Source organism: Bos javanicus, chromosome 1 (genome assembly GCF_032452875.1).
Source record: "Bos javanicus breed banteng chromosome 1, ARS-OSU_banteng_1.0, whole genome shotgun sequence".
In the NCBI taxonomy this organism is placed as follows: domain Eukaryota; kingdom Metazoa; phylum Chordata; class Mammalia; order Artiodactyla; family Bovidae; genus Bos; species Bos javanicus.
In genome coordinates this window covers 58,908,214-58,927,237 of record NC_083868.1, presented here as the reverse complement: position 1 = coordinate 58,927,237, position 19,024 = coordinate 58,908,214, and the positions used below count along the sequence as shown (strand labels likewise).

General features: G+C 39.8%; 1 protein-coding gene across 3 annotated transcripts in view; it reads left to right on the top strand.

Moving 5' to 3' along the window:
• The window catches only part of CCDC191 (coiled-coil domain containing 191), a 98,896-nt gene that overhangs the window by 67,899 nt on the left and 11,973 nt on the right, over nt 1-19,024 (top strand). Inside the window, exons 14-17 of one of the 3 annotated variants that reach the window (XR_009738307.1) lie at nt 11,655-11,798; nt 16,337-16,489; nt 17,009-17,154; nt 18,714-18,930. Coding sequence is in view for 2 of the 3 variants with exons in the window: in XM_061427089.1 (XP_061283073.1) it covers nt 11,655-11,798; nt 16,337-16,489; nt 17,009-17,154 (443 nt within the window). In the remaining variant the exon portion in view is untranslated. The remainder of the gene's footprint in view (nt 1-11,654; nt 11,799-16,336; nt 16,490-17,008; nt 17,155-18,713; nt 18,931-19,024) is intronic. The other 2 variants (XM_061427089.1, XM_061427093.1) reach the window with 2 other exon arrangements.

The window sequence follows — 19,024 nt, the reverse complement described above, 5'->3', positions numbered from 1 at the left end:
TATTTCTCCACTGATCTCTAGTAGCATATTGGGCACCTCCCAACCTGGGGAGTTCATCGTTCAGTGTCCTATCTTTTTGCCTTTTCATAACTGTTCATGGGGTTCTCACGGCAAGAATACTGAAGTGGTTTGCCATTCCCTTCTCCAGTGGACCACGTTTTGTCAGAACTCTCCACCATGACCTATCCGTCTTGGGTGGCCCTAAACAGCATGGCTCATAGTTTCATTGAGTTAGACAAGGCTGTGGTCCATGTGATCAGATGGTTAGTTTTCTGTGATTGTGGTTTTCATTCTCTTTGCCCTCTGATGGAGAAGGATAAGAGGCTTATGGAAGCTTCCTGATCAGAGAGCCTGACTGCGGGAGAAACTGGGTCTTGTTCTAAGGTGGCCTCAGGAAGATCCAAAAGTGTTAGTCGCTCAGTCGTGTCCAACTCTTTGTGACCCCATGGACTGTAGCACACCAGGCTCCTCTGTCCTTGGAATTCTCCAGGCTGGAATACCAGAGTGGGTTGCCATTCCCTTCTCCAGAGATATTCCTGACCCAGGGATCCAACCCAGGTCTCCTGCAATGCAGGCAAATTCTTTACCGTCTGAGCCACCAGGGAGCCCCAAGGTCCACAAGGGGCAGGTTAGACGTGAGACACCTATTAGACATCGAAATGAAAACATTATATAGGCAGCTGAATGTGTAAGCTTGGATATCAAGATGATAGTCAGGAATCTGGCCATCAAAAACATGTCAGTGTTTTAATGCTCTGGATGTGAATGAAATCAACTTGGGATATTATGTGGAGAGAGAAGAAATGCAAAAATCCAGGACCATGTCTGAGAGTATATGAATAACTACTCAGAGGATGAGCTAGTGAGGTAGAAAGAGTAACGAGAGAATTGCTTATTGAAAAGCTGAGAGAAAAAAAGTATTTCTAGAAGGAAATGATGGTGGTTAACTGGGCTAAATGTTGCTGGCTGCAGTGAAAAAGACGACAGACAAACTTTTATTTGGCAACATGGAGACTGTTCATGACATAGACAAGAATGCTTTTAGTGGACTGCTGGGAAGGGAGCCCCATTTCAGGAAGTTGAGAGAATAGGTGGTGAGGCAATAGAGACCATGCATACAGTAGGGGTCACATGGGGTCAAAGAAGAACTTTTTTTTTCTGTTGGTGATTGGTCTTTTTTGTGTTATTTTGTTAAAAGATGGGCAGTACCAGCACATATTTGCATATTTATAGGAATGGTCTAGTAGTGAGAGAAAAAATCATGATACAAGAGAGCAAAGACCATAAATTACAGGAGTGCCTAAGTGGGAATACGTTCCAGAGTGCAATGAAAGGGTGACTTATAAAGGATAGAAGGCAAGGTGTGAGAATGGTGTCAAAAGTTCATCAGGCACTCTGTTATTCTTCTTAATCTTGCTGTAATTCCTTGTCTTTCTTTCAAAGCAGTAGTGGTGGAAATACACACACACACACACACACACACACACACACACACACGTGCTTCCTTGGTGGTTCAGACAGTAATGAATCTGCTTGCTTATGTGGGAAACCAGGTTTGATCCCTGGGTCAAGAAGATCCTCTGGAGAAGGGAATGGCAACCCACTCCAGTATTCATGCCTGGAGAATTCCATGGACAGAGGACCCTGGTAGGGTACAGTCCATGGCTTCACAGAGAGTTGGAAATGACTGAGCAACTAACACTCACTTTTCATTTGTGTGTGTGTGTATGCGAGCATGCGCACAATTGTGCCTGACTCTTTGCAATCCTGTGGACTATAAACCACCAGGCTCCTCTGTCCATAGGATTCTCCAGGCAAGAATATTAGAGTGGGTTGCCATGCCCTCCTCCAGGGGATTTTCCCATATATATATATTCAAATGAGTCATTTGTTTCATGTTGTTTGTTGAGTAATTTAAATCAGAAAGATACCCTGATTTTGTGTCCCTTTTTAGCCTGAGTGAAGTATGCTCTGTAAAACTTTAGGTGCATAGATCACCCCCAATATAAGTGTCATCTCAAGGCAGACACTTTGATTTCATGTTATCCTCCCAGTAAATCTTAGATGCAGGCATTATGGACATTTTATATACAAGTAAATGGAAAATATAGTAATAATAGTAAAATACAATCAACTGTATTGAGGAATCCTTAATCAAGGCAGGAAATACACATCTAAATTGCTATATATGAAAACAGAATTTTGTCTCAAGAAGATCTCTGGTTTATTAAACGTTTTTCTACTTTTCCATGGAAAAGTAGAATTTTTAAAAAATCTACAAACAATAAATGCTGGAGACAGTGTGGAGAAAAGGGAACCCTCCTACAATGTTGGTGGGAATGTAAATTGGTGCAGTCACTATGGAGAACAGTGTGGAAGTTCCTTAAAAAAAAAAAACAAAACCAAAAATAGAGCTACTGTATGATCCAGCAATCCCACTCCTGGGCATTTATCCAGAAAAGTTGAAAATCCTAGTTGGAAAAGATACATACAGCCCAGTGTTCATTGTAGCACTATTTACAATAATCAGGACATGGAAGCAACTGAAATGTCCATCAACAGAGAACTAGATAAACAAGATGTGGCACATATATCGTGTGGAATATAACTCAGTCGTTAAAAAAAAGAAGAAAATAATGCCATTTATAGCAACATAGATGGACCTAGAGTTTGTCATATTGAGTAAAGTAAGTTAGACAGAAGGATAAATGTCATATGATATCGCTTATATGTAGACTCTAAGAAAAGGGTACAGATGGACTTATCTACAAAATAGAAATAGAGTTACAGATATTCACCAAAGAGGAAAGGCGAGTGTGACAAATAGATTAGGAGTTTGGGGAAAGAGATAAGCTAGGAGATTGGGGTTGACATATACACACTACTATGATATAAAATAGGTAACTAATAAGGACCTGCTGTGTAGCCCAGAGAACTTTACTCAATACTCTGTAATGGCCTGTATGGAAGAGAAGCTTAAAAAGAGTGAATGTATGTATCATTGATTCACTTTGCTGTACACCTGAAACTAACACAGCATGGTAAATCAACAATACTCCAATAAAAATGTTAATAAATTAGTTAAACAGGCCATTTCCCCCCACAAACCATCTGAAAATGGCTTTGCTTAAGAGCCTACAACACCAGCCATAGGGTTGTATTATAATTGAAGATAACCTAGGTGTGCATGTGCATAGGATTGGCCAAGCCCAAGGGCTTCTCCAGAGGCTTACTGTCTATGTTAGATACCTGTCTGCAATTTGCAACTGCTGCCTTGGACATTTCAGTGAATGTGAAAATGTCCGCCTTCTGTTTTCCTCCCCACTTAACTCTTGGCTCTCTCTTGTTGGTCTCAGTGGTGCTTCAGTCACTAAGTCATGTTTGATTCTTGCGACCCCATGGACTGTAGCCCAACAGGCTCCTCTGTCCATGGGATTCTCCAGGCAAGAATATTGGAGTGGGTTGCCATTTCCTTCTCCAGAGGATCTTCCCAACCCAGGAATCAAACCCAAGTCTCGTGCATTGCAGGCAGATTCTTTACCAGCTGAGCTATAAGGGAAGCCCTTGTTAGTCATAAGAAGATTCTTATAAATAATTTTTGTTTCTGTCCATTCAATTCAACATATAAAATGTCTGTAATAAAGATTACAAAGGTAATTTTGGTTTAATCCTTTAGAGAATATGGACATTTCCTTTTCAGTGAGGAATGTGTACAGATACAGGAAGTTTGGCTTGGAAGATCAGAGCAAATATCCCTCCCATATTAGAAATGTTCCAGGGCCTTCTCTTTTTTTCCCCCTCAGAGAAGACTTAAGACTATTAAATAGTTTGTCAGAATCAGCCAATTCACTACAACCGTTTTCTTGAAGTGAAATTGTAGGAAATGAAGACAAAAGAAGCTTAAATTACGTTTTTAAATTTTTACTACCGAAACTGACAACTACTGTGAAGACAGTGTGAAGTCTTTGCTTTTACTCCTATGTCTTTCATAACAGCAGCCACTGTATTTTTAATGGAGTATCTTTGAAGTTATTCATATATAAATTTCTACCCCATGATCTAAATGAAGGGGCTATATTGCTGTTTTCCATAATAATAAGGGGAAAATACTGATTTCTCTCCTAACTGAATGAATATTTTACTTTCTAGTAACTTGGTGAGATGTAAATCATTTCTGTGAACAATCCGAAATAATTCAAAGGATATGCATAGCTCTGATTCCTGTAGGACTCATGAGGAACTTTTTCTCCCCTTCTTGGCAGAGTGGCTTCCTTTTTTTTTTTTTTTTTAATGCTCCTGAGTTCTGTTATCATGATTAACATGCTATTTAGTGGTTACATATTCAAATTAAAGTAATTAGTGATTTGTTGAAATTCATGGGTTTTCAGGTCATTGCATCTTTACTTTTTGTTCAGTTTTATTGAGGTGTAATTGACAAAATTGTAAGATACTTAAAATGTACATACAATATGGGATTCCCACTGGGTTAATTAATATGTCCATCACTTTACATATTTATTGTGCATGTGTGTGTAAGAAAACTTACATTCTTCTCCCTTAGTAAATTTCAAAATTGTGAGAATATTGTCAACTATAGTTACCTTGTTACACATTAGGTTCTCAGACCTTATTCATCTTGTAACTGAAAATTTGTACCCTTTTTCTGGGCCTTGCCTATTTCTCCCACCTCAGAAGGCACTGGCATTTCTCTCTCTGTTTCTGTAAGTTCAACTTGTTTTTCTTTTTTTTTTTTTAAGATTCCACACATAAGTGATACCACTCAGTGTTTGTCTCAGTCTTGCTTATTTTACTGGGCATAATGCCCTCAGGATTTATCCATATTGTCAATAATGATAGTATTTCCTTCTTTTTTAAGGCTGAGTAATAGTCCATTATGAGAATCAATAGTAAAATTTTTTATCCATTCATATGTCAATGGATACCTACTTTGTTTCCATTCCTTGGCTATTGTGAATAATGCTTCAATAAATATAGGAGTACACACATATCAGTGGAAGTGAGGAAGAGATTTAAGGGACTAGATCTGATAGAGTGCCTGATGAACTATGGATGGAAGTTTGTGACATTGTACAGGAGACAGGAATCTAGACCATCCCCAAGAAAAAGAAATGCAAAAAGCAAAATGGCTGTCTGAGGAGGCCTTACAAATAGCTGTGAAAAGACGGGAAGCGAAAAGCAAAGGAGAAAAGGAAAGATATACCCATTTGAATGCAGAGTTCCAAAGAATAGCAAGGAGAGATAAGAAAGCCGTCCTCAGCGATCAGTGCAAAGAAATAGAGGAAAACAATAGAGTGGGAAAGACTAGAGATCTCTTCAAGAAAATTAGAGATACCAAGGGAACATTTCATGCAAAGATGGGCTCAATAAAGGACAGAAATGGTAGGGAACTAACACAAGCAAAAGATATTAAGAAGAGGTGGCAAGAATACACAGAAGAACTATACAGAAAAGATCTTCACAACCCAGATAATCACGATGGTGTGATCACTGACCTAGAGCCAGACATCCTGGAATGTGAAGTCAAGTGGGCCATAGGAAGCATCACTACGAACAAAGCTAGTGGAGGTGATGGAATTCCAGTTGAGCTATTTCAAATCCTGAAAGATGATGCTGTGAAAGTGCTACACTCACTATGCCAGCAAATTTGGAAAACTCAGCAGTGGCGACAGGACTGGAAAAGGTCAGTTTTCATTCCAATCCCAAAGAAAGGCAATGCCAAAGAATGCTCAAACTACCGCACAATTGCACTCATCTCACACGCTAGTAAAGTAATGCTTAAAATTCTCCAAGCCAGGCTTCAGCAATACGTGAACCATGAACTTCCTGATGTTCAAGCTGGTTTTAGAAAAGGCAGAGGAAGCAGAGATCAAGTTGCCAACATCCGCTGGATCATTGAAAAAGCAAGAGAGTTCCCGAAAAACATCTATTTCTGCTTTATTGACTATGCCAAAGCCCTTGACTGTGTGGATCATAATAAGCTGTGGAAAATTCTGAAAGAGATGGGAATACCAGACCACCTGACCTGCCTCTTGAGAAACCTGTATGCAGGTCAGGAAGCAACAGTTAGAACTGGACATGGAAGAACAGACTGGTTCCAAATAGGAAAAGGAGTACGTCAAAGCTGTATGCTGTCACCCTGCTTATTTAACTTATGTGCAGAGTGCATCATGAGAAATGCTGGGCTGGAGGAAGCACAAGCTGGAATCAAAATTGCTGGGAGAAATATGAATAACCTCAGATATGCAGATGACACCACCCTTATGGCAGAAAGTGAAGAAGAACTAAAGAGCCTCTTGATGAAAGTGAAAGAGGAGAGTGAAAAACTTGGCTTAAAGCTCAACATTCAGAAAACTAAGATCGTGGCATCTGGTCCCATCACTTCATGGCAGATAGATTTGGAAACAATGGCTGACTTTATTTTGGGGGCTCCAAAATCACTGCAGATGGTGACTGCAGCCATGAAATTAAAAGACGCTTCCTCCTTGGAAGGAAAGTTATGACCAACCTAGACAGCATATTAAAAAGGAGAAACATTACTTTGCCAACATAGGTCCATCTAGTCAAGGCTATGGTTTTTCCAGTGGTCATGTATGGATGCGAGAGTTGGACTTTAAAGAAAGCTGAGCACTGAAGAATTGATGCTTTTGAACTGTAGTGTTGGAGAAGACGCTTGAGAGTCCCTTGGACTGCGGGATCCAACCAGTCCATCCTAAAGGAGATCAGTCATGGGTGTTTATTGGAAGGACTGATGTTGTAGCTGAAACTCCAATACTTTGGCCACCTGATGTGAAGAGCTGACTCATCGGAAAAGACCCTGATGCTGGGAAAGATTGAGGGCAGGAGGAGAAGGGGATGACAGGATGAGATGGTTGGATGGCATCATCAACTCGATGGACATGGGTTTGGGTGGACTCCAGGAGTTGGTGATGGACAGGGAGGCCTGGCGTGCTGCAGTTCATGGGGTTGGTTGCAAAGAGTCGGACACGACTGAGCGACTGAACTGAACTGAACTGGCACATATATCTTTGAGATAGTGATTTTATTTCCTATTGGATATATACTCAGAAGTAAGATTGGTGGGTAATATGGTAGTTCATTTGTAATTTATTGAGGAACCTCCATACTGTTTTCCTTAGTGGCTGTACCAGTTTACATTCCTCCACAGTGTACAATGGTTCCCTTTTTCCACATCCTCATTAGCATTTGTTGTCCCTTGTCTTTTTGTTAATTGCCATCCTCACAAGTGTGAAGTGATAGTTTATTGTGGTTTTGATTTGTATACCCCTGATGATTAGTGATACTGAGCACTTTTTCACATACCTGTTGGCCACTTGTATGTGTCTTCTTTGGAAAATAGTCTGTTCAGGTCCTTTACCCATTTTTTCAAATGAGTTTTCTGTTGTGTTTTTTTGCTTTTGAGTTATATGAGTTCCTTGTATATTTTGGATATTAACCCTTTACTGGGTATGTGGTTGCAAATATTTTCCCCCATTCCATAGGTTGTATTTTCATTGTGGTGTTGGTTTCCCTTCCTGTACAGAGCTTTTAGTTTAATGTAGTCCTGCTTATTTATTTTGGCTTTTGTTGCCTTTGCTTTTGGTGTCAAAACCAAGATTTTGATTACTGATTCAGTCTCTTTACCAGTAATTAGTCTGTTCAGTTTTCTGATTCTTCATGATTCAGTCATAGTAGGTCTTTTATTTCTGACTTTGTCTTTTTTTCCCTTAGTCTAGCTAATGGTTTGTCTGGGGGGTTTTCTTTGTTTAAAAACAGCTCTTAGCATCTGTGATCTTTTAAATCATCTTTCTAGTCTCTATTTCATTTATTTCTGTTTTAATCTTTATTTCCTTCCTACTACTAAGTTTGGGCTTAGCTTGTTCTTCTGGTTCCTTGAGGTGTATAGTCAGGTTGTTTATTTGAGATCTTTTTTCTTAATGTAAGACTTTAAACTTATCTAGCAGAACTGCTTTTGCTGCATCCCATAAGTTCAGGTATGTTGTGTTTCCATTTTCATTTTATCAGATTCTTTATTATTTAATTTTCCTTTTGATTTATTTTATGACCCTTGGTTGTTCAGAATCATGTTGTTTAATCTCCACATATTTGTGAATTTTCCAGTTTTCCTCTTATATTGATTTCTAATTTTATAACTTTGAAGTTGGAAAATATGCTTGATATGATTTCAGTCTTTTAAAATTTATTAAGACTTGTTTTATGGCCTAACATATGATCCATCCTGAAGAATGTCCCATGTACACTTAACAAAATATGTATTCTGCTGCTAGTGGATAAAATGTTCTGTGTATGTCTATTAATTCCATCTGATCTAACTTGTTATTTAAGTCCAGTATGTCCTTGTTGATTTTGTGTTTGGATGATCTGTCCATTGTTGGAAGTGGCTTCTCAAAATCCACTACTATTATTGTATTTTTGCCTATTTCTCACTTCAAAATGTTAATATTTGCTTTATATATATTTAGGTGCTCCAATGTTGAGTGCATAAGTCATTTAAATTGTTACATCCTCTTGATTGACTTCTTTATCGTGATCTAATGTCTCTTGTAGTTTATAGGCTTAATGTCTATATTGTGTGGTATAAATATAGCTACCCCTGCTCTCCTTACAATCCAAACTACCTGTTTGCATAGAATATCTTTTCCATCCCATCACTTTCAGTCTATGTGTGTCCTTAAAGCTGGAATGAGCCTCTCATTGAAAACATATAGTCAGGTCTTATCTTTTTATCCATTCAACTAATCTGTGTTTTTTGAATAAGGATTTAATCTATGTACATTTAAAGTAATTATTAATAGGTGTTGGCTTGCTATTTTGCCATTTTAATTACTTTCTAGCTGTTTTGTAATTTCTGTTTTCCTTTCTTCCTCTCTTGAGTTCTTTTGATTATATGTATTGTGCTATGATTTATATTTTGTATATTTACTGTAAGTTTATGCTTTGTGGTTACCATAAGGCTTATATAAAACATTTTGTAGTCATAACAGTCTTTAAGCTGATGACTTTGAATGCATACAAAAACTGTATTTTTACACTTCTGCCACCCTATTTGTGTTACTGTCACAATTTATATCTTTTTATATTGTGTATCAAATTATTTAGTTGTTTTTAATACTTTTGTCTTGTACTACAGTTTTAAGTGAGTCACCATTACAATATTGAGTATTCTGCATTTAACAATATATTTACCTTTATTAGTAAGTTTATACTTTAATATATTTTCATATTACTGATTAGAGAACACTGTTCCTGGGTAGAATATTCTTAATTGGCAGTTTTTTCTTTCAGGACTTGAATGTAACATCCCACTTCTCTGGCCTGCAAGGTTTCTGCTGAAAAATCCACTGATAGTTTTGTACTATCAGTGTATAAGGAATGGCTTTGTATAAAGGTTACTTTTCTCTATTGTTTTTAAGATTCTTTGTCTTTAATTTTTGACAATTTAAAGTGTCTTTGTGCGTGTCTCTTTAAATTCATCTTATTTGATACTTTTTGGGCTTCCTGAACCTGGATATCTGTTTCTTTCTCAAGGTTAGGGAAGTTTTCAGCCAGTATTTCTCTGAATAAGCTTTGTTCTCTTTTCTCTTTCTGGAACTCCTATAATATATATATTCTCCCTTTGATGATATCCCATTAGTCCCTTAAACTATTTTCACTTTTTCTCATTATTTTTTCTTTTTGTTTCTCTGATTGGATGTATTCCACTGTTCTGTCTGTAAGCTGGCTGAATCTTTTTTCCTTCAATTTTCCAGTCTGCTGTTGAACCCCTTTGTTGAGTTTTTCAGTTTGATTATTGTATTCTTCAGCTGTGATTTATGTTAGGTACTTTTTTATATTTTCTCTCTGTTGAAATTCTCATTTTGTGCATTGCTCTCCTGACATCAGTTAGCATCCTTATCACCATTATTTTGAAAACACTGTTGGGTAAGTTGCACTTCCCTGATGGTTCAGACGGTAAAGCGTCTGCCTACAATGCAGGAGACCTGGGTTCAATCCCTGGGTTGAGAAGATCTCCTAGAGAAGGAAATGGCAACCCACTCCAGTATTCTTGCCTGGAAAATCCCATGGATGGAGGAGCCTGGTAGGCAACAGTCTATGGGGTTGCAAAGAGTTGGACACGACTGAGTGACTTCACTATTGGGTAAATCACTTTCTCCATTTCATTAAGATTGGTTTCTGGAAGTTTATCTTGCTCTTTTGTTTGGAACATAGTTCTCTTTTTCTTTATATTTCTTGACTCTCAGTGTTGGTTTCTGTACATTAAACAGTCACCTCTCCTAGTCTTGACAGAGTGGTCTCAAGAAGATGAACTCATCAGCCAGCCTGGCCCAGATTCCTTGTTGTCTCTCAAACCTTTGTGATTGTCACAGCCACTGTCTTTGTCTTCAGTAGCTCCACCTGTTTGAGTACGTGTCCAGACCTATCAGTGTCCCCAAAGAAAGGATCTCAGTCAGTACCTTGATGCACACTGATTAGAAGCTGTACCCTCAAGCAGCACCTGTGCTGAGAGAGAGAGAGAGAGAGTGTGTGTGTGTGTGTGTGTGTGTGTATATGTAGTAAAGTATACATATATAGTGTATATATATAATGTATATAGTTAAGCCCCTTCCAGGGAGAAACTAGGAGATGTGTGTTTTTCCTGCTCCCTTTCACTGAGCCCAGGTGTATAGCTCTGGGGCTGGGTGGCCAAGGCAATGGGGCTGGAGTCCTTCTGTGCCTATTTAAAACCTGCTTGTTTGCCATAGTCCTATGGGACTTGTGATTCTAAGTTCCATTGGCTATCAAAGCCCAGAGGCCCATCCCTCTCAGGTGATAATCACTGAAGTTAGCGTCTAAAACATGTGTATAAGCCAACATGTATATTAGCTCCCTTCAGAGAAATGCTAGCAATCTGGTTTTACCTTTGGAATGAGCCAGAGGGAGAAAGCAGAGGAAGTCCCTAAAGGCTCTCTCAGCCTTTAGGAAGGATCTCAGCCAGCTCCTAGATGCAAGCTAAATTAGAATCTGAACCCTCAAGCAGCAGCTTGTAAAATATGCAGTCACATTCCTTTCAGGCAAAGACTGGGTGATGGACTTTTTTGCCTGATTTCTCAGAACTGATCGTAGGAACATAGCCACAGTGAGTACCTCACATCCATTAACACCTGTTTCTTTGTTTGCTATAGTCTTGTGTGTCTCATGGACACAAGCCTTATTGGCTTTCAGAGCTAGGTATTTGGGGGGGCCCATCCCTTGCTTGAATGGTTATCTTTAAAATCGGGATGCTAGAAGTACAGTCCAAACCCTTCATTCCTCGTGGAGACACTAAGGAATCCCTATGGATTGGAATGGTTCAGTGCCATCTCTCCCAATTATATGGCACTGAGCCAGGGATGGAGTTTATGGTGAGACTGTGTCTCAGTCTTTCCTGTCAGTATTTTTGATGTATCAGTGTGGGTATTTTCTCATTTGCTTGATGTGGAAAAGTCACACAGCTAGTTTCTGGATTTCTTTCAGAGGGAACTGCTCCATGTGTAGCTATACATTCAATGCATCCAAGGGAGGAAGGAAGTTTAGTAGCCTCCTGTCTCACCATTTTGGTTCCTCCATGGCATTTTTACTTTTTTATTTTCTTCCAGAAAGAACTAGAGAAGCAGAAGAGAATTAAGAGGAACCAGCAGCTGGAAGCAATAGCCAAAGAACACTATGAAAGGGTATTGCTAAGAAAGAAAGGTCTGGAGCCTTGGAAGAGGCTAAAAATGCAAAGCATGCAAAACCTCCAGGTATAGTGTCACACTCTTACCCACCACCCCCCCACCTAAATCAACAGGTGGGACTTTCAAATAAACACCCAATTAGGCCTTGGAGGTTGTCTGGAGATTTAAAAGTCAGAAAGATAAATGAATTGAGTGTGGATATTTATTTGTTTCAGATAACAGTTTGAATTTGGTCTTCCAAGGTAGGTAAAGACTTCTGTAACTGAATAGATTAGAAAAAACTAGAGTTCATTTTTTATTAGAGACCTCCAAAGCAGGATAGATAGAGGCCTCTCTCAATTTTAGCAGTGTGTGTAGCTAAAACAGCAGTGTATAGCTAGCTATGTAATAAAGGAAAAATCATTACCATAAGGTATACTAATCAGATTTCTACTGCAATAAAGCTGCCTAACATACAACCCTAAAATTCTGTGGCTTACAATCCAAGTATTCATTTCCTACTCACATGTTTGTGAGAAAGTTTAGGTTGAGTTCAGGTCTCTCCACAGCCTCTCTTACTAGCCTCACCTGTTTTTCAGGGGAAGCTTTCACCTGGCAAATGTCTTAGGTACAAAAGCCAAACCCAATTACGTAAATGCCTATGAAACCTGGGCTTGTATCATGTCCACTAACATTCCACTGGCCACGGGAAGTCATAGGGCCAAACTCAGGGTCACTGAGGGGAGAAAGGGGCGCTATCTACTCCATTGGGAGACAGGATGAAATCACAAGCAAGCTGTGGTGTTTAGTCCTATTATCAGGAACAGTAATTCATTCTACCATAAATCAAATACCACTGAAATTCAAATTTATCCAGTGCACAGAACAGAGCATTTAACTAAATAATCAAAAGCTCAAAATAGATAAAATGTTATCTGTAGAATTCTATTTCATAATAAGGTTAGTAATACATACTAGTTATGAGCACTGTTGTTTATACATTTGGCCAATTGAATACTGAAAAGTAAGGCTAATATGTTGGTTGTGAAAACTAGGATTAAAGATGAACAATAATGCTCTACATCATAAGAATCCTTGAAGGTTATACCTCTGTGAATGTGACTCAGGTTACTCTCTTTCCTCCCCTAGCCAATCTGTTCACCCTCCATTCTCTTTGTTCTCTTCTATTTTCACACTTTCTTTCCTTTTTATCTTTTCTAAATGCCCTCCATACTGTTTTTCTATGTCCCTGATTTTTTGTCCTCTGCCTCTTAGTGTTCTGGAACTACTGAGTATCCCAAACCAGCTAAGGAGGCCAATTTATGGTGGTCAGGCCTGAGGGCACGAAGAGCCCTCCTATTGGAGGCTTTGCCCCATCAGTGCCCCAAAGTGAAAAGTCGCTCAGTCATGTCTGACTCTTTACGACCCCATGGGCTATACAGTCCATGAAATTCTCCAGGCCAGAATACCGGAGCAGGTAGCCTTTCCCTTCTCCAGAGGATTTTCCCAACTTGGGGATCGAACCCAGGTCTCCCACATTGCAGGCGGATTCTTTCCAGCTGAGCCACATTATTTTCCCGATAATGATATGGGAGGGCCAATCCTTAATCTACTTAGTAAACAAGTGTGGAAATGAAATTTGAATGGAAGTTTGCTTCTTGTAATATACTACCACAAAGATCAGTCATATCAAATAGTTTGCTATCCATTTGTGTGCTCCTAGTTTTATCTGGCCACCTCATGTGAAGAGTTGACTCATTGGAAGGGACTCTGATGCTGGGAGGGATTGGGGGCAGGAGGAGAAGGGGACGACAGAGGATGAGATGGCTGGATGGCATCACTGACTCGATGGACGTGAGTCTCAGTGAACTCCGGGAGTTGGTGATGGACAGGGAGGCCTGGCGTGCTGTGATTCATGGGGTTGCAGAGTCAGACAGGACTGAGCAACTGAACTGAAAGACACAAAAAGCAGACAGGGAGTATAATAACTCTTATATTCTTATCAGCTCTTCTTTTTGGGGCCCTGTTTTTGACTGAATAAAATCAAAGGTATAAAATATACAAAGAAAACAATCTATGGTTGAATAACCAAAATTTTTAAAATATTTATTTGGCTGCACCAGGTTGTAGCTGCAGTACTGCAAGGGGTCTTCGCTGCCCGTGCAGGTCCTTGTTGTGGCAGGATCTTTAGTTGAGGCATGCGGAATCTAGTTCCCTGACCAGGGACGGAACCCATGCCTCTTGCATTGGGAGTTTGAAGTCAGCCACTGGACCACTAAGGAAGACCCCCAAATTAAGTTTTTAAAAATTTATTTATAAGAATGTAAAAAGAAACCAGAGTTTGAGTTCAAAATGACAGCATAGGCTTTAAATATAGAAAAACCTAATTAAAATAAAACCAGGAAAACACAGATATGAATCCAGCATTTCCAAACTTTCCTATTCATAAAACCATCTGGAAAGCTTGTAAAAATGCATGTTCCTGTTTCCACCCCCAGGTGTTCTCAGTAGCTCTGGGTTGTTGGCCAGGGCGGTGGGGGTGGCGTGTCAGGGGATCTGCATTTTTTAAAAGTAGTCCAGGACCTTCCCTGGTGACCCAGTGGTCACCACCTTCCAGTGCAAGGGACACGGGTTCAATCCCTAGTCAAGGAACTATGATCCTACGTGCCATGGCCAAAAACATTTTTTAAAAGAAAAAAAAAAAAAAAAGTAGCCCAGGAGATTCTGATCCAAGCAGTCTTAGCAGCACATTTTGAGAACCACCTCTCTAGTCTGTATTGAACAACAAGTGTGTTACCTATACTGTTGTAACAAATTACCACTAACAGTGTCTTAAAACACAAATTTTATTATCTTAAATTTCTGTTTAAGTCATAAGTCCAAAATCAGACTTCCTGGGCTGAAGTCAAAGTGTCAGTAGGGACAAGTTCCTCCTGGAGGTTCCGGGAGAGAATCTTGTCTCCTGGCTGTTTTCAGCTTCTACTGGCTGCCTGCATTTCATTGCCCATAGCCACTTCCTCGGTTCTCTCTTGATCCCTTACTTTGATGTCACATCTCATCATGTTCCTCCTGCCTTCCTCTTACAAGAACTCTTGTGATTACATTTAGAGCTCTACCACATAACCCAGGACCATCTCCCCATCTTAAGATCCTTCACTTAATCACATCTGCAAAATCCCTTTTACGTTGTAAGGTAACATATCTGCAGGTTCCAGGGATTAGCCTGTGGCCATCCTGAGAGCCACTGTTCAGCCTACCACATAGGATAATAGAATGTTAGAATACTAGTAATCCTCTCCCATCTCTTTCAACTTGTAAAGAAACTGAACCTCAGAAAGGAAAACCCGCTTGCTTAAGGTCACACAGCACATTGGTCACAAAGCTAGGAGGGAACTCAGCAACCCCTTCCTCCAAAAATCCTGCCCAGTTCAGGCATGTCTTCTGTGCTGGGTGGGAATCAGAGGGATACGTAGATACCAACCACCAGCTGAAAGTTAAAAAAAAAAAAAAAGAAAAAAAAGTACCAGTGGTGGAGAACAGTAAGAGGAAGCAGTTGCTGCTTCACCCATCAGAGCTGACTTCCAGGAAAGGATAGAAAAAATTAAGAATGAAAGAGGGTCTAGTTAAACAGTTACTGGCTTCTTTATACTGCATTTTTGTGTTGTTTTCAGAAGAGTTATTTAGCATTTTCCCTACAACTCACATGTACCATATTCCATTTGTTCCAATAACCACTTTTAGAATTTTAAAGGCATCTTCTGACTATCTTTTTCTCCCTGGTTCTCTTGTGTTTTCCTCTGAGGGTGGGTAGGAGGCAGTGTGTTTCTGGCTCCTCTTGCCTTTTGGCTCCCAGGTGCCACAGAGACCTCCTGGGAGTGTGTGTCACTGGCCAGTATGTGTGACTGCCAAGGGACTCATTCAGGTCAGTCACATTCACATTGCTCAGTGGTGAGACGAGGCTTAGAAAACATGCCCATTTTTCTGGAGAGGACTAAGAGAGAAAGGCTTTTTCCATTTCAAGAATGGAGCAGTTACTTTTTAAAATCTATAAAGTCAGAGTTGTATGTTTATTTTGATAGAATGATACTCTGAGCCTTTTAAGTTGGTAAGACATTAAATTTTACATCATGTTATTTTTCTATCAAATGATTCTGTGGTTTACTGATAATGTCTAAATTTCAATGCTGGTGACAGCTCGTTCTACAAAACAAATTGAAAGTATTGGCACTTCCTCAATTAGACAGTGATTAAGTACATAATAAAGAGAGGTTTGTTATGCAGTTGCTGCCCAAGCTCCTGGAGATCAAAACAGAGTGTTGCCAGCCACCCACTTCAAAACTCAATGCAAGTGACCTAATGGTTTTGGAGGTTTTTTATTCCATTTCCTTAATAACCAGCCAGTCATTGTGGTCTTCAGAGAGTCAGCATTGAACGGCTATGCATTCTGTGAATCTAAAATCCCCATATAACACAGTCAAAGTTTTTAGGACATAAATGAACATCCTTAAGAGAGTATAACTGCCTACGTGGGGTTTACAGCATCACTTGCCAAGGTGATGTGTATTTCCTTAAATGACTTAGGATATAAGAGATAATTTCCTTTTCTCATTTAAAACATTGTCCAGGTGGCCAAAGAGCATCACTCTTTGACCCTACAGAGGAAATGCCTGCTGACCTGGTTCCAGTGGAGTCAGGAAAGCCTGGCTAAGAAGATGGCCCAGGCTGATCAATTTTATTCACAAATATTGCTTAGGAGAGTTATCCGGAGCTGGCTACAGGTAAGGCCACAAGGAAGAGAGTTTTAAATGCATGTCTCTGTCCAACTCTATGCAAGAAAAGTAGGTGTACTCCAGATGTCAACAGTCATTGTGTTTTTTTTAAGAACAGTATAGAAGAGGCAATTCAATCCACTGCTTTGAAATGAATTTGAAAATGTCAAGTCAGTTTTTTGTTAGTATAAAACCTTAAGCACATTTCTTTTCACACAGAGAGTATCCATATAAACTGTAATGTGTCACTACATCAGCTTTTGTTTTTATACTAATCTGTTTCTTGTCCCATAATTGCTCAAGTGATTTTACTAGAAATCTGCCCCCTCGGTCTTAGAAGGGTTTCTGCCCCTCTGCTTCCATTATTATCTCTTTAATCCACGACAGAGGATATGGCCTTGGCTGCCGTAGCCTCCTTATACCTCCAGTGTCCTTCGTTTGTTTTGATTCTTTCTCTTTTGTACTATTTGCTTGAATTTTTTGTCTGTGATATTATATGCTTCACTTTTCCCCCGTCTTCATCCCCAGCACCTGATTGATCTAGATGAAGAAGTAAGAAAACTGTGCATACATTTTCTTCAGAAGAAGATTTTCAGAGCCTGGCGTGACATGGTCAGGGAGGCCAGGGTCGATTCTCAGAACAAGCACCAGATCGCGGTGGAACACAGTGACAGGTGAGGTTTTCATCTCTGAAAATTCACTCACAATTTTACAATTGCCTGGGGCAGAGGCTAGAAGAGCTGACCACTCAGAGTTGCCCAGCAGGGTGGGCAGCCCCAGCTCACCCCCTGACTCTGTGGGTGAAGACGAGAGTAACCCCCTGGAACTCCAGGGTCCCCCTCTTTAAAATGAAGAGGAGGAGGAAAATGATGCCTGCCTCCCATCTCACAGGATGGGTCAGAAAATAGTGTGAAATGTGAAATACATGCAAAGGCACAGAAGCAGAGGTACTGTGTTCTTTGTCATATAGTTTTATCTTTTGTTTTTACAAATATTCTTTATTGTGAAATATAACGCAAATATAGAAAAGTGCTTAACTCATACCAGCACAGCTGAATGAGCACTATAAAGGGGATGACATTGCTGTTGCCACCACCACCCCTGAGGTTGAGGAGTAGGACACTGTTGACCCCAGAAGCCCCCACGGGCTCCTCCCTAGTCACAGGTCCCACTGTCTCCTCACAGAGGTAAACTACTCTCCTGACCTTTACGATAAATACTTCCTTGCACTTCTTTTATTTTTACCTCCTAAGTCTTCAAGACTTGGAGTTTTATATAAGTAGAATCATATGTCCTGTTAATATTTATAATACAGTGATGACTTATTTAATTCAGTGTCTTTGGGGAATAAACTATTCCATATAAGTACACCAGGACTTCCCTGTAACTCAGATGGTAAAGAATCTGCCTGCAGTGCAGGAGACCTGGGTTTGACCCCTGGGTCAGGAAGATCCCCTGGAGCAGGAAATGGCTACCCACCCCGGAATTCTTGCCTGGAGAATCCCACAGACAGAGGAGCCTAGTGGGTTACAGTCCATGGGGTCGCACGACTGAGCAACTAACACTACTACTAAGTACATTATTTGTTTTCTAAGTCTTAAGCATTTTGGATAAAAATATTCTAAACTTCATTAGGTACTTCCCTTGGAAAGTAAGCAAATGATTTGTCCTTTATTGGTGATTTAATGTCATTTCTTACAGTTAATGTCGAGTTTCACCCTCAGGTTCTGAGGTGTGAAGACTGTTGTGAAGGTGTATGTCCCTTTTCTCTATCGATTCATTTTTGGTTGCTTTGCTTTCATTTGTGTGTATGTGGTGTGTGTGTATCTTTTTTTTTTTTTTTTAATGTGTTTCTATCGTGTTGCCAGTGGGGTGCCACCTCCAGCAAAACCTTGTTTAATTTATAAGTACTAAAATCTGTGGGCTGGGGAAACATAAGCAAGTTGATTCTAATTTTGTCTAAAATAAATAGGCAATGAATGAAGGTATTCAGAGGGCCTGCCTCTGAATAAATGCTCACATTTGAACCTCCCTGTTCCTCTTTTTATAAAATGAGGATAACTGCAGACCATCTTAGGGGTTGTTGTGAGGACTAAACAAGGTAACAAAGGAGCTCAGTTACTGCAGTCATTGCACTGCTGACCCAAAATAATAGCTGGTTTGGTTTTTTTTGTTGTTAGTACATTATTATTAAATACCCTTTTTGTCCAAATCTGTGTTTTCTGTTTCTCAGCTGCCAAAAACAGACTGAGAGATTGACTGAGGCAGCTGCCTGATGCAACATGGGGGCAGTGAGAGGGCTTTTACACACGCCGTCTCACCTGATGAGTGTAGGCTTTGGAGGGGGTCGTGGTATGTCAGGAGTTGGATTTTCAGGTAAAGAAACTGAAGTTACACTTGGTCGGTGAATTGCCCAAATAACAGATGGTGGAGCCTGGACTCCAAATCAGGTTTGAGGATTTCTGACTCTAAATCATTCTCTTCTTGCTAAGTCAGTCTTCTTCCCCACTTTTCTAATTCAATCTCATTTGTAAACTAAAATAC